Here is a 16594-nt window from a genome sequence, read left to right as displayed (position 1 = left end):
TATGTCATCTTAGCATATTTTATGCTGCAGAACGAATTATTTTTTTAAACATGTATTGTTATGGGAAAACGCGTTTCACATAACGAACTTTTCGCATAACAAACTTGCTCCTGGAACGAATTAAGTTCGTTGTGTGAGGCACCACTGTATTTCCTCAGATTACTCCGGAAACTATCACCTCTTAACTTCATCCCATGCCCTCTCATTGCAGAGTTTCCTTTCAAATGTAAGAGACTGAACTCATGCGCATTTACATCGTGCAGGGGTTTAAACTGTACCGTTCCCTCGGGTTTTTGCAGCCCAAATGCATGGCCTCGCATTTCTTAGCATTCAATTTTAGCTGTCAAATCTCAGACCATTTTTCAAGCTTCGCCAAGTCTTTCTTCATGTTATTCACACCCTCCGGCGTGTCTACTCTATTGCAGATTTTGGTATCATCCGCAAAGAGGCAAATCTTACCCGACAAACCCTTCAGCAATATCATTTATAAACATGTTAAAAGAACAGGCCCAAGAACAGAACCTTGAGGCACTCCACTGGTAACAGAGCGATCTTCATTGATCACTACCCTCTTTCGCCTTCCACTTAACCAGTTCCTGACCCAGCCCATCACTTTGGGACCCATTCCGTCTGTGAAGGAGGCCTGTATATCACACCAATGTAAATATATTCACCATTCCCTCTTTCCAAATTGATCCACAGTGCCTTTTCCTTGCCCTGCAGATCGTGCATTTGTGTGGCTTTAATATGATCTTTGCCAGGGAATTTGGTATTCAGTTCCACTCTATCCTCTTCTCCTTTGGAGTGTGTGTTTTTGTTAGTAGAAGGGAGTTGTATTATTATTTTAATATGATCTTTAACATATAACGCTACTCCCTTTCCTTTTCTCCCTTCCCTGTTTTTCCTGAACAGATTATAGCCTGGTATTTCCGTGAACCACGTCTCTGTGATCGCCACTATATCCAACTCCTCTTCTTCCATCACAGCTTCTAGATCCAGAATCTTGTTTCCCATACTTCGACATTAGTATATACTTCTTTCCAGGCATTGCCCCTTTTCCCCATCCATGTAGAGGCATTCGGTAATTTACTTATCTGATGACTTATACTCACCCAGGAGCTTTGATCACCCCGTCCCATCACTTCTAGTTTAAAGCCCTCTTCAGTAGATTAGCCAGCCTGCCACTGAAGACACTTCTTCCCTTCTTTGATAGATACACTCCAAACTTGTGTGAAAGGAATGAGAATCGATGAGTGGGCATTCTAATGGCCTCCAAACTTCTGCTCAATGCCCCAAATCTTCTCCCGTGACAATTGTAAAGCTCTTTTAACCATGTCCTGCATGTCTCATTTGTCCCAAAGGCTCATGCCTTCTTCAGCAACTTTCCAAGCTTGCCAGGCATCATTTCTCATCTCCCTATTGGGCTGTAATTCTGTCTGTATTCCTGTCTGCACTAGGTCACCTGTACATTTTGAAAACGTACCTCCAAATCTTACTGTTCTTGGATATGGAGTTCTTCCATTTGACATTCCCTTCTCTGTCTCTCATTCTAGGATTGAAAGAACCTTTGTATTGTGACAAATTCCTTATCTTACCCAGTAGTTGAGCCACCTGGCCAGGGCAATAACATTCCTTGGATCTCTGGACTCAATCCGCGTGCTAAGTCACACTACTCCGCTGTCATCCGCTAGAGTAGACGTAGAGTAGAGTAGGTTGCGGCTCACAGTCTTCAGTCGTTCTACACACAGTATCTGATGATAAATCTTCTGCAAGTAAATGCCAAACTACAACTTTCAAATAGCCCTCTGGATCACATGATCCCCGACTAAACATCATGGCGTAATAGCGGCAATTCTGTATAACCTTGAGAAATTCAAGTCTTTTCTTAAGACATTTCTTTTCAAAGATGCTTTTCAAGTTTGAGTGTCCTTTTAAGGATTTTAAAACTTTTCTCTTTCATTAGTCCTTTTGTATTGGACTTATTTGGTTTTAACCCCTTCCTTTTCTTTCCCCCTTTGTACCTCACTTTCCTTTAACTACTGTAGTTCTTCCCATCGTTCCATTTGTACCTTTTTGTCCAGTAGTGTACCTTATCTTTTGTTAAGTTAAGTTAATTGAATTACCTGTTTTACCCTATTTTTTTTTTTATTGTGGTATATCAAATCAATAATAAATTAGTAAACTTGAAACTTGATAAGTGCCTTTTATTCACCATTTTGCTGCTGGATCATGTGGGTTAACTTTGATTGCATGGCTGGATCTCTGAATTCAATCAGACTTTCTTGTATGTCTCCCCTCTTTCTTTAGGGAGTTTTTTCTAACACAGCATTGTGATTGGTGTGCTTGTGGGCTGAATTGCCTTGATGCTTTTTTGAAAATTTACTTACATTTTATTTCAAAAAAATGTTTTCACTTAAGCGCATATTATTTTACACAGGAAGGTTTTTTTAGACCTATGATAATACCCATGTTCCCTGAGGTGCCCTTGAACTATGCCATGACCTTTGGGCACGGGGACATTTGAGGTCTTTCCCTTTCCTAGTTAATACCCTAATTTTTTGTGTTTATTTATATTTTTTGAATACGTGGAGAGGCATAATCGAAAGGGACGTCTAAGTCCGTTTACGTCCATCTTGCAAGTCATCCAAAGTTAAAAAGAGCCTAAGACACATTTTCGAAAGATACGTCCAACTTTTTTTTACTTTCAAAAATCGTCTAATTATACATCCTGCCAATCTGATCGTCCCAACCACTAAATCGTCCATCTTTATACCACATTTCCGTCCAACTTTCCGTCCAAGTCCAAATCACCTAGAACAAGCCCTGTTGGACATGGGAGGGGTCTGCAAAGTGATGGACTGCATACCCAGACATACCACCTAAATAGTGGGGTACCCTCCAGGGCACTGCTGTGAACTTCACAAAAAGGGTGCCATGTCTTCTCCTCACTACAGCTCCCTTATAGGTGATGATGAGCCCCCCAAACCTCCTCCAGAATCACCTAGACCCACTTATCTACCACCCAAATAGCCCTTATGGCTTCAGGAGCCACTTATATGCCAGTAAAAAAGGGTTTTGGGGGTGTATAGGGCAGTGCACATGTTTAAGTATCAATGCAGTGATTACAGGGGCTTATGGGCATGGGTCCTCCTCTCTATGGGTCCCTAACCCACTCCCAAGACGACTTAAGCTGCCTCTGAGCTGGACGACTAGGCTTTCCTATGCCAGGCGGCCAGGTGATGATGGTCTGGAGGCTGAAATTTAAAGTTGTGAATAAAACTTTTCTGGGGGAGGGGGTTTGGTGATCACTGGGGTAGTGTGTCGGGATCTGTGTTATGTGTTTACAGTGCTTATCTGGTGACTTTAGGTGGATTTTTGTGACTTAGACCATGTTTTACAAGGTCTAAGTCACAACGTCCAAGTTCCGTCGATCCTGGGCTGTATAACTTTCGGTTATACATGCTGTACGACTAAGTCTAAGCCAGCCCACGTCCCGCCCAACTCCCGCCCTCGACATGTCTCCCGAAATGCCTCGTTTAGCTTTGGACGTTGAGCGCCACTATGAAGACCTAGATCGTTTAGAAATACGTCCAAAACCTGTTTTTATTTTCGGTGCTTGGACGTTTTTGAGAAATGTTCATTCAAGTGCTGAGTTAGGCCGGTTTTGGGACATTTTTCTCTTTCGATTATGAGCCCCATATTGTCTTCACTAATTTGAGAGGTTCTTTACCTTTACCAAGTTTATTGCAGGTTCTTTACCTTTTTCACCAGAAGTCAAGTTTATTGCAGAGTTAATATCAAGAATATACCCAAACATGACAGCAGAAACCAGAAGTAAGCTTAAATAATCAATTTGGTTTTATTGAGAAGATCAATTTGATAATTACAAGGAAAATTAATTTACACACCAAGAATCTGCATTACTGGAGGCTTATCAATACCTTTAGCTTGTAATTACAATAAAACTTTTCTAAGATAACTACATCTTATCCTATGGCTATCTAATCTATAAGTAAACTAGTTTCTTTCTATACTAAATTTTTAAATCAGATCAAAGAACCCATACATTATCCAATTCTCTTTCTATGAAACGGCTCAGGATCCCTGAAGAAAAAGGGGATCCAAAACAAGAACCAGGCTCTTCCGAGCAGCCTTTTCCCTCTCTTCCATGAATAGACTTTTATGCATAAATTTTAGACCATGTGATGGGTGGAAAGTTCCAAAGTCATGCATACGTGTCTTCAGGGCCCATGTCCTTCTTTGCACAACCTCTCCAAGGGTGGGGAACAAAATACACAACAGCTGCCAACCTCCATCAGATAGCATACGTAACTCCCCTACACCCTCTTCTTACAATTGGTTCATTCGACATCATGTCAATTCCCCTGTCCTCAGAACTCTTCACAGTTCAAGGTCACCTCGACCCAACATCTTGGGGGGGGGGGAACATGACTCAGCTAGTCTTGTCTGTTTTTTTGCTTCAACTCACTGGATATTCTACATGACACCATGTTCCAGTCCAAACCAAACACATGATCAATTACCAATTTATCAGCGAGCTCAGCAAAATACCTTCTGCTAGTCTGACATACCTTATTAATACAGAGTCCAGCCATTTATATGATTTTTCTCCAATGTGGATTCTTTTATAAGTTTTGAGGCTACGTGTATTATTGAAGGTTTTCCCACATTCAGAACACTCGTATGGTTTTTCTCCTGTGTGGATTCGTTTATGAGTTATCAGGCTACCTGTATTATTGAAGGATTTTCCACATTCAGAACACTGATATGGTTTTTCTCCTGTGTGGATTCTTTTGTGAGTTCCGGGTTTATATTTATAATTGAAGCTTTTGCCACATTCAGAACATTTATACGATTTTGCTTCAATATGGATTTTTTAAAGAATTCTAAGGCTATTTGTATTTTTGAATGATTTCCCACATTCAGAACATGGATATGGTTTTTCTCCTGTGTGGTTTTTTTTATGAGTTTCAAAATAATATTTAGAATTGAAGCTTTTACCACATTCTGAACATTGATATGGTTTTTCTCCAGTGTGGATTCTTGTATGAATTATGAGGCTACTTTTATTATTGAAGGATTTTCCACATTCAGAACATTTATATGGTTTTTCCTCCAGTGAGGATTCTTTTGAGTTCCGAGTTTATAATTAGAATCGAAGCTTTTACAACATTCAGAACATTTATATGGTTCTCCTCTTGTGTGGATATTTTTATGAGTTCTGAGGCTACTTGTATTATTAAAGGTTTTCCCACATTCAGAACACCGATATGGTTTTTCTCCTGTGTGGATATTTTTATGAATTCTAAGGTAGAAAATGACACGGTGACAAAATTCATCACCGTCCCCGTCCCCGCGGATAACCATGCGAAACTATCTTCATGTCATTCTTTAAGGAGAGAGGGAAGAATCAGAATATGAATGGCCACAACCACTGACCCTCAAGCTTTGCTTTAAAGAATGCTGGTGTAGAAGGACTGAGGTTGAAATAGACACTAAAAAATGAGATGGGATTATTTCCCCGCGGTTATCTGTGGGGACGGGAATAGTGATGAATTTGTCACCGTGTCATTCTGTATTCAGAGGCCATTTGTATTATTGAAGGATTTCCCACATTCAGAACAATGATATGGTTTTTCTCGTGTGGATTCTTTTATGAGTTCTGAGTTTATAGTTAGAATAGAAGCTTTTACCACATTCAGAACATTAACATAGAAACATAGAGGATGACGGCAGATAAGGGCCATAGCCCATCATGTCTGCCCACTCTACTGACCCACCCCCCTAGTCTACTATCCTAGGGATCCCACTCCTGGTGACAGGTTCCCTTGGCTTAACCCTCTAAGGGATCCCACATGGGCATCCCATTTGCTCTTAAATTCTTGCACGCTGTTTGCCTTGATCACCTGCACCGGGAGCTCGTTCCAATGATCATCCACTCTCTCGGTGAAGAAATATTTCCTGGTGTCGCCATGAAATTTCCCGCCCCTGAGTTTGAGCGGATATCCGCCCTCTTGTGGCTGAGGGTCCTTTGAGAAAGAGAATCTCTTCTTCCATCTCGATACGGCCGGTAATATACTTAAACGTCTCGATCATGTCTCCTCTCTCCCTACATTCCTCGAGTGAGTACAGTGGCAAATTTTTCAGCCTTTCCATGAGATGATCCTGGTGGCCATCCGTTGCACCGACTCTACTTTCAGCACTGTGTGGCCTCCAGAATTGCACACAATGTTCCAAATGAAGTCTCACCATGGTTCTGTATAATGGCATTATGACCTCAGGCTTCAGGCTGACGACACTCCTGCGGATGCAACCTAACAACTGTCTTACCTTAGATGAAGCCTTCTCCAGATGATCAGCAGTTTTCATGTCTGCGCTGATGATCACTCCCAAGTCTCGTTCTGTTGAATTTCTAGCTAAGGTCTCATCATTCAAGGTGTAAGTTCTGCACGGATTTCTGCTGCCGAGGTGCATGATCTTGCATTTCTTAGCGTTGAAGCCCAGCTGCCAGGTCGAGGACCAAAGCTCCAACAAATGTAGGTCCTGTGTCATACTATTGGGTGAATTGCCGTCTCTCACTATATTGCATAGTTTGGTGTCGTCAGCGAATAACATTATCTTACCTTGAAGCCCCTGAGTTAGGTCCCCTATGAATATGTTGAAAAGGATTGGGCCCAAGACTGAGCCCTGCGGTACTCCACTGGTCACCTCCGATGTTTTAGAGAGGGACCGTTAACTACCACCCTCTGAAGTCTGCCACTCAGCCAGTCATTGACCCATGTAGTTAGTGTTTCTCCCAGCCCCATTGATTTCATCTTGCTCAATAGCCTGCGATGCGGGACACTATCGAAAGTTTTGCTGAAGTCTAGGTATATGACGTCCACGTATTCTCCCAAGTCTAGCTGTTTTGTTACCCAGTCAAAGAAGCTGATGAGATTGGATTGGCAGGACCTACCCTTGGTGAATCCGTGTTGACTGGGATCCCGTAGATTCCCCTCATCCAAGATTGTGTCTAATTTACGTTTGATTAGTGTTTCCATTAGTTTGCATACTATTGATGTGAGACTCACTGGTCTGTAGTTTGCAGCCTCTGCCCTGCAACCCTTTTTGTGCAGTGGAATGACGTTAGCTGTTTTCCAGTCTATGGGGACTCTCCCCAAACTTAGGGAGAGATTGATATGGTTTTTCTCCTGTGTGGATATTTTTATGAATTCTGAGGCTACTTGTATTATTAAAGGATTTCCCACATGCAGAACACTGATATGGTTTTTCTCTTGTGTGGATTCTTTTATGAGTTCCGAGTTTATAGTTAGAATCAAAGCTTTTACCAAATTCAGAACATTTATATGGTTTTTCTCCAGAGTGGATTCGTTTATGAGTTACGAGGCTAGCTGTATTATTGAAGGATTTTCAACATTCAGAACATTTATATGGTTTTTACTCCAATATGGATTCTTTTATGAGTTCTGAGGCTATTTGTTTTATTGAAGGATTTCCCACATTCAGAACATTTATATGGTTTTTCTCAAGTGGATTCGTTTATGAGTTACGAGGCTACCTGTATTATTGAAGGATTTTCCACATTCAGAACATTTATATGGTTTTTCTCCTGTGTGGATTCTTTTATGAGTTACGAGGCTACTTGTATTTTTGAAGGATTTTCCACATTCAGAACATGTATATGGTTTTTCTCCTGTGTGGATTCTTTTATGAGTTACGAAGCTACTTGTATTTTTGAAGGATTTTCCACATTCAGAACATGTATATCGTTTTTCTCCTGTGTGGATTCTTTTATGAGTTCTGAGGCTACTGGTATTATTGAAAGATTTCCCACATTCAGAACACTGATATGGTTTTTCTCCTGTGTGGATAATTTTATGAATTCTAAGGCCACTTGTATTATTGAAGGATTTCCCACATTCAGAACACTGATATGGTTTTTCTCCTGTGTGGATTCTTTTATGAGTTCCGAGTTTATAGTTAGAATAGAAGCTTTTACCACATTCAGAACATTGATATGGTTTTTCTCCTGTATGGATATTTTTATGAATTCTGAGGCCACTTGTATCATTGAAGAATTTTCCACATTCAGAACACTGATATGGTTTTTCTCCTGTGTGGATTCTTTTATGAGTTCCGAGTTTATAATTAGAATCGAAGCTTTTACCACATTCAGAACATTTATATGGTTTTCCTCCTGTGTGGATATTTTTATGAATTCTGAGGCTACTCGTATTATTGAAGGATTTCCCACATTCAGAACACTGATATGGTTTTTCTCCTGTGTGGATATTTTTATGAATTCTGAGGCTACTTGTATTATTAAAGGATTTCCCACATGCAGAACACTGATATGGTTTTTCTCCTGTGTGGATTCTTTCATGAATTCTGAGTTTATAGTTAGAATCAAAGCTTTTACCACATTCAGAACATTTATATGGTTTTTCTCCAGAGTGGGTTCGTTTATGAGTTACGAGGCTACCTGTATTATTGAAGGATTTTCCACATTCAGAACATTTATATGGTTTTTCTCCTGTGTGGATTCTTTTATGAGTTACGAGGCTACTTGAACTTTTGAAGGATTTTCCACATTCAGAACATGTATATCGTTCTTCTCCTGTGTGGATTCTTTCATGAAGTATGAGGTCACTTTTTTGATTGAAGCTTTTATAACCTTCAGAGCATTTAAATAGCTTCGCTGCCTTGGAGTTCATTTCATGCACTTGTTTCTTGCTAACGCTGATTAATTCAAATACCTGTCTGAAGTTGTCATCAGGTACAGAACATTTTGATGGTTTTATTTCTTTTGGCACTTTTTCATTAATTATAAGTTGTGATTTATATGTATATGAATTTTCACAATCCCTATACTGAAACAGATTGTTTTGTCTCTGAATTTTTTTCTGCCTGCCGATTCTCTCATTTTGTCTGAGATTTGAACAGTTGGTGAAATTTCTCTCTTGTTCAGTACATACATTCGAGCTCTTTCCTGTTAAGGTATTTTCTTTCATGCTAGGTACATTATCAGCTGAACAATCTGGGCTGTCTCTTGAAGGGTCTTTGAATGTCCATTCCTCCTTTTGCTGCCCATAACATACTTTCATTCTCTTATTCCCAAATCCATCATCTGTCAGATAAAAATGAAAGCATATACGTAAATTATACAGCTGGTAGAACAGTCTTTAAATTAATTTGTTTGTAGACAGGTGAGCAATAGCACATGAAAACAGACCATCCTGATCTCATTTGCTGGTTCTGAACATCTCATCCTCCCCTCCAGTCTCTGCAATGATTCCCTTTACTCTGATTACATTCACTAACCAAAATATCTATGTGAAAATTCAGAAATACTCCACAGCACATAGCAAGGATGGAAAAATTATGTCCTACCTATTAATTTTCTTTCCTTTAGACGTAGCAAATAAATCCAGAGACTAGTGGGATAGCATACATCTACCAACAGGTGGAGATAGAGAACTGACTCACAGGTGTATATCTTGGATGGAGTCCCTCCTGGCCAGTCAGTATTGCTCAATGCCCAAGCATCCGGATAAAGCAGTTGAACCTGAACAAACTTCTTTCCCATAAGCAAAAGAATATCTTGACCCCAACCATGAACATAACCTGTGATAAAAATAATCTTTGAACAATTCCGATCGGGTGGGGCTCTGGATTCGTCTGCTGCATCTGAAGGAAAGAAAATTAACAGGTAGGACATAATTTTTCCTTCCTTAGCGCCGGTAGTAGATGAATCCAGAGACTAGTTATTCTTTTCTTACATACTTATAAAGTCCATATATTTTCTCTTAATTAATTAATTTAAATATATCTAGTTTTAATTCAAATAATTTTAATTTAATTTACTTTACCCACTTTATTATTGCTGGGATGTACACTTGCTTCAAAAGAATATGGCTGTAATGAGATCAATGTTTTCTATGTATTCTTGTTAGGATGCTTTATATCTCATTTCCTCTATTCTTTATTTTTCCTATCTATTATTTACTAATTTGTTTGTCCTTAGGTACTTTAGTTAGATTGTGAGCCTTCGGGACAGTAAGGGAATTTCAAAGTACCAATTCTTTGTTTATTTATCTTATTTTATTGTATCCTTTAATGTATATTTCTCTGTAAACCGCTTAGAACTTAACGGATTTAGCGGTATATAAGAAATAAATTACATTACATTACATTACTAGTAGGATGTAGCAAAGCCACCTCAACTCGGCTGGGACAATCATGTCACCTGTGCAATAACTGAAGCACCCAAGGACGCCTCCGCGAACTCCGCCACATCCAAGCGGTAATGCTTAGAAAATGTGTTTGAGGACGACTAAGTGGCCGCCCTACAAACTTCTTCCAGAGAAAACCCCTTGGACTCAGCCCAAGACGTAGCCATTGCCCTTGTAGATTGAGCATGGAGAGCTTCCGGCAACTGTTTGCCCACCAACAAATATGCGAAAGCGATAGCCTCTCGGACCCAATGGGCCACCGAGGCTTGGAAGCCGCTAGACCCTTCCTAGGACCCAAAAAGAGCACAAAAAGATGATCCAAACGCTGAAAATCATTAGTAACCTGAAGATAGTGCAAGAGCACTCTCCGTACATCAAGCAAATGCAAAGCAGGAAACCGCAATCCCCAATCCTCTTCTTTGAATGACGGTAGGAAGAGGAACTGATTGACATGAAAAGGTGACACCACCTTAGGAAGAAAGGAAGGAACCGTCCAAATCAAAACTCCAGTCTCTGAGAAACGTAAGAACGGATCTCTGGAGGACAACACCTGCAATACAGACACACACCTGGACTATGCCAGAGCTACCAGAAAGCACAGTTACTTACTATAACAGGTGTTATCCGGGGACAGCAGGCAGCAATTCTCACATATGGGTGACATCATCCACGGAGCACGGATGCGAACAGCCTCACAAGCAGACTTGCTTGTAGAAACTAGAAGTTTCGAGTCAGCCGCACGGTGCATGCGCGAGTGCCTTCCCGCCCAGCGCAGGGCGAGTCTCCTCAGTTCAGATAGCTAGCAAAGAAGCCAACCAGGGGAGATGGGTGGGTTGTGAGAATAGCTGCCTGCTGTCCCTGGATAACACCTGTTACGGTAAGTAACTGTGCTTTCTGGTAGCCTTGGCAGCCTATTCTCACATATGGGTGACCTCCAAGCTAACCAGAATGGGATGGTGGGAGCGTTGGCAATTTAGGAGAATAAATTTTGTAATACTCTCTGGCCAAAACGGCCATCCTGTCTGGAGAAAGTATCCAGACAATAGTGAGAGGTGCAAGTATGAACCGAGGACCAAGTAGCAGCTTTGCAAATTTCCTCAATAGGCGTAGATCTGAGGAAAGCTACTGAAGCTGCCATTGCTCTGACTTTATGGGCTGTGACTCGACTCTGTAATTGTAATCTAGCCTGGGCATAGCAGAAAGAAATGCAAGCAGCCATCAGGTTGGAGATGGTACGCTTAGAGATTGGATGTCCCAACTTGTTTGGATCGAAGGAGACAAAAAGTTGAGGAGCAGTTCTGTGTGGTTTGGCGCATTCCAAATAGAAGGCCAAAGCACATTTACAGTCCAGAGTATGAAGGGCTGATTCTCCAGGGTGAGAATGAGGCTTTGGAAAGAACACTGGAAGAACAATGGATTGGTTAAGATTAAATTTTGAAACCACTTTAGGTAGGAATTTAGGATGAGTATGGAGGACCACCTTGTCATGATGGAACACAGTGAAAGGTGGATCAGCTACAAAAGCTTGCAGCTCACTGACTCATCGAGCAGATGTGAGGGCAATGAGAAACACCACTTTCCAAGTGAGATAGTTAAGATGAGCCGTAGACATTGGTTCAAATGGAGGCTTCATCAATTGAGCAAGAACAACATTGAGATCCCAAAACACTGGAGGCAGTTTGAGAGGAGGTTTGACATTGAAAAGTCCTTTCATGAATCTGGAAACCACTGGATGAGCAGAGAGGGGTTTCCCTTCAGTAGGCTGATGGAAAACAACAATTGCACTGAGATGGACTCATATCGATGTAGACTTGAGGCCAGAGGTGGATAAGTGCAAAAGATAATCTAGAACCGAAGATAAGGAGGAATGTTGAGGCTCCTTATCACGAGAGATGCACCATGTCGAAAATTAAGTCCATTTTTGGTGGTAGCATTGTCTAATGGTAGACTTCCTAGAAGCCTCTAAAATATCTCGTACAGATTGGGAAAATTAAAGAGAAGTTATGTTGAGAGGTACCAAGCTGTCAGGTGTAGAGACTGCAGGTTGTGATGAAGCAGAGATCCCTGACTCTGTGTAAGCAGAGACGGAAAGACTGGTAGAAGATATGGCTCCTTGCTGCTGAGTTGAAGTAGAAGGGAGTACCAAGGTTGTCTCGGCCACCGAGGAGAAATCAGAATCATGGTGGCATGAACATTCTTCAACTTGACAAGAGTCTTGAGAATGAGAGGGAATGGAGGGAATGCATACAGGAAGAGATTTGTCCATTCCAGTAAAAAAGCATCTGCCTCGAGGCAATGAGGAGAATATATCCTGGAACAGAACTGAGGCAGTTTGTGGTTGTGGGGAGCTGCAAAGAGATCTATCTGAGGCATTCCTCACTGCGAAAAAATGTGATGAAGGGGCGAGGAATGGAATGTCCATTCGTGAGATTGCAGAAGACGACTCAAGTTGTCTGCCAAGCAATTTTTCGCCCCTTGGATATAGACAGCTTTGAGGAAGGTGTTGTGGCGGACTGCCCAGTCCCAAATCTTCAGAGTTTCTTGACAAAGGGCGGAAGATCCCGTCCCTCCCTGTTTGTTGACATAGTACATGGCGACTTGGTTGTCCATCTGAATGAGGACTACCTGGTCGTGAAGAAAATGTTGAAAAGCTTTAAGAGCGTTAAAGATCGCTCTGAGTTCCAACAGATTGATTTGACACTGACGATCCGTACTGGTCCAGTGGCCTTGAGTACGGAGACCATCGAGAGGAGCTCACCAAGCTTAGGTCGAGGAATCTGTTGTGAGGACCTTCTGATGAGGGGGCATTTGAAACAGTAAGCCTCTGAAGAGATTTGAAGAGAGCATCCACCAGCAGAAAGACTGTCTCAAGGAAGGAGTGACTGCAATGTGTCGAGAAAGTGGGTCACAAGCCTGCGTCCACTGTGATGCCAGGGTCCACTGAGAAATTCTGAGATGAAGTCTGGCAAAAGGAGTCACATGTACTGTGGAGGCCATGTGCCCTAGTAGTACCATCATGTGTCTCACTGAGATTGAAGAGCGGGAAGACACTGCATGACAGAGTTGAAGGAGAGCTTCCAGACGTTGTTGCGGAAGGAATGCTCTGAGTTGGATAGTGTCCAGAACAGCTCCGATGAATTGTAGATTCTGAGAGGGCTGAAGTTGTGATTTGGGAAAGTTGATTTAGAATCCCAAACTCTGTAGGAACCATGTAGTCCGTTGGGTCGCTACAATAACCCCCTGAGATGTGGAATCCTTGATGAGCCAGTCATCTAGGTAGGGAAATACCTGAAGACCATGGTTCCTTAGAGCTGCTGCTACCACTACCAGGCACTTGGTGAACACTCTGGGAGATGAAGCCAGGCCAAAGGGCAGCACTCTATATTGATAATGCAAATTCCTCACCCGAAATATGAGATATTGACGGGAGGCCGGATGAATGGGACTATGAGTGTAGGCCTCCTTGAGATTCAGAGAGCATAACCAGTCGTTCAGATCCAGAAGGAGATAAAGGGGGGACAACATTCAAAATTTTTCTTTGACTAAAAATTTGTTGAAAGCCCTGAGATCCAGAATGGGTCACAGATCGCCCGTCTTCTTCGGAACAAGGAAGTAAAGGAGTAAAAACCCCTGTTCTGCTGTTCTAAAGGAACTGGTTTGATGGTACGGAGACGAAGCAGAGCTTGTGCTTCCTGAAGAAGAAGGGCAGTCTGGGATGGAATGGAAGGATACTCTCTTGGAGGAAGCTCTGGCAGGGCACGAAGGCTGCTTCTGCAAAATCCTGGACCTGGCACTGTACTCCGCAGTATAGGACGCCCTATATGCCGACTTCCCTGGTATCCCGAAAACATGGCCTAGATGAAGGGGATCGAGGGGCACCTCTAGACCTATCCTCCAGCAACCTCTGAGACTTAGAGTCTCCAAAATCCTTCACCAACCTATCCAGGTCCTCTCCAAACAATAATTAGCCTCTAAAAGGAAGCTGCACCAGGCGCAATTTAGAGGCAGCGTCCGCTGTCCAATACCTCAGCCATAGGTGCCAACTGGACACCACTGATAGAGCCATCAGCTTCACTGAAGCACTAACAATACCATAAAAGGCATCCGCCAGATATGCCAGCCCTGACTCCACATCTGGAAATTCTGGGGGCAGAGCCCCGCCAGACTCCACCATCCTATCCGTAAACAGCTGGATCCACTGTAGACAAGCTCGTGCCGTATAAGAACTCCACACAGCCGCCTATATTATTCACTCCTGCTGCATAGTTGATGAGCCCTATCTATAGAACAGGAGTACAATAGTTATGTAAATACGTAGTAGAAATTATTTTGCTTCTTGCATTTGACCAATAGTAAGTACTAGTTGCTTTGTTTAAGTTTAGAGTTAGTTTCAGGATGTCACGGTTCCCGTTTACTCTTGTATATGCTCTCCTTTACCCAAGTATCATTACAGGAACTATCATTCGAATATGCACAATCGGTTGGACAAAATCCACAGATGGGGTATATCGCTATCAAGAAATACCCCCACCTTTTCTTGAAGGAACCACCCTTGTCATCTTAAGTTTTTGTTCTGTACAGGACAAGTTTCAAGTCAAGTTTCAAGTTTAATGGTTCTTTTGATTAATCGCTTAATCATAATTCAAAGCGATGTACATTTTAAAATACATTCAGTGGGAAACAATACAAAACAAACTTTAAATAATAACATAATATTAAAAATGGTTCAACATATTCGTAACATAAGGTAAAAAAGGGGTGCGAAATACAATTCATGATAGAAAAGTAGAACAAAAAAGGGAAAATACATGAGGAAGACATATAACAGTATAATATAATAATAAAAACATCGGCCTAAGGCTTAATGGATTAAATACCAAAGGCATCTTTAAAAAGGAATGTTTTTAGATTACTTTTAAATTTTCCCAGATCATGCTCATTTCGTAGAAAAATTGGAAGGGCGTTCCAAATCTGTGGAGCAGTTACTGAAAAGATAAACTGCCGTCTTGTATTGATGACAAGCCAGTGTTCTACTCAGTCAACATCACCCAAGTAAAGTGGGCACTTCCGGTCCCCACTTCTTTAAAAAGAACACAGGAACTAAAAGCACCCCCAGAGAAGTACTTTCTAGGGCCCCCCTGCCTTGATTCTGTATAATATCTCCTGTCAGGATAGCGGTAAGATTTCTTATACATGGGTCCAGAGTAACCAACAACACATTACTGAGACGTCTTTCTTTTTTGATGTATCTTGCTTTCCTACTACCCCACCTCCTCCCACCTCAGCCCCTCCTGTACTCTACCTTTCTGATATCAATATGTTTCAGGAAGGAAAGCCCTTTCAGGTTAAATATGATGCACCACATGATGTTTTATATGATGTAGAATACCATTTTCTTACTTGGCATTTATTTCCAAAATTGTTTTTAGTTAATCATAGATACCCAAATTGCTCGCAATTTGTTGCTAACCACATACATATGCTGAATACATGGTTTGACATGCAGTCAGGTACCGCCCAAACCACGCAACGTAGAAATAAACATGATTGGACACTATTCTAGGTGGCACAGGAACTGCACTAGGTGCTCTTAATACAATTGATATAGAGGTACTACGCAATAAGATGGGATCCACCTCTCAACATGCTTCTGATGGGTTCACCTCACAGCATATTATTAATGAAGCTTCCTCTAAATTATCCAATGTAATGGTAGACACATTTGCTCTTATTTCACCCATTATAGAACATAAAATTGTGACTTTAGCACATGAGGAATATAGGTTGGGAAAAAATATTTCCTGGGCTATGGCCTGTGATCAAGTACAGATCGAGCTTATTACTATCCTAAAAGAAATTCTAATCACAGCTAAGTTAGGCCACTGGCCCCTGTCTCTGGTCCAGATGGCTAGTACCAAAGTACCTGATTTTGCTATAGCGCACCTTGATTGGTGGACAGTGAGTGTTCCAATCTGTTCACCACAAGGATGCTCTATCTGTACTTTGATCCCATGATCAGGACACCACACAGTTATTTATCCTGTAGTTAATATTGGTGTGCAGCTTGATAATATGCTTTTATATTCTTTGGATCACATCACATGGGTACTACCGCTGGATGATACCTGGACTTCATTTAAGCCAATGGATCCCTCACTCTGTGTGCAGACACCATTTCATTTCGAGTGTGAACCTCATCAGTTTAAAGAGACTGTCACTTCCTGCTGGACTAATTCATCCTCCTGCTCACTGTCCGCAAAGATCTTCTACTCCTCTACTTTTTCACACACATTGTACTACCTTGGAGCTGGACATTTTTGTTTTCACCTATTCTTTCCACA

At 41.5% G+C, this 16594-nt stretch overlaps 1 protein-coding gene across 1 annotated transcript in view; it reads right to left on the bottom strand.

The window, feature by feature from the left end:
- Positions 1 to 7339: 7339 nt before the first annotated feature.
- LOC117367669 (zinc finger protein 493-like) overlaps positions 7340 to 16594 on the bottom strand; it is a 156069-nt gene continuing 146814 nt past the window's right edge. The window contains exon 9 of the mRNA XM_033960451.1: positions 7340 to 8583. Within this exon, the coding sequence (XP_033816342.1) occupies positions 7533 to 8583 (1051 nt within the window). The 3' untranslated portion in view covers positions 7340 to 7532. The remainder of the gene's footprint in view (positions 8584 to 16594) is intronic.

The sequence above is a fragment of the Geotrypetes seraphini genome, chromosome 10 (genome assembly GCF_902459505.1).
Source record: "Geotrypetes seraphini chromosome 10, aGeoSer1.1, whole genome shotgun sequence".
Lineage (NCBI taxonomy): Eukaryota > Metazoa > Chordata > Amphibia > Gymnophiona > Dermophiidae > Geotrypetes > Geotrypetes seraphini.
Note: the sequence above shows the minus strand (reverse complement) of the source record. Positions and strands in the feature narration are given on the sequence as shown.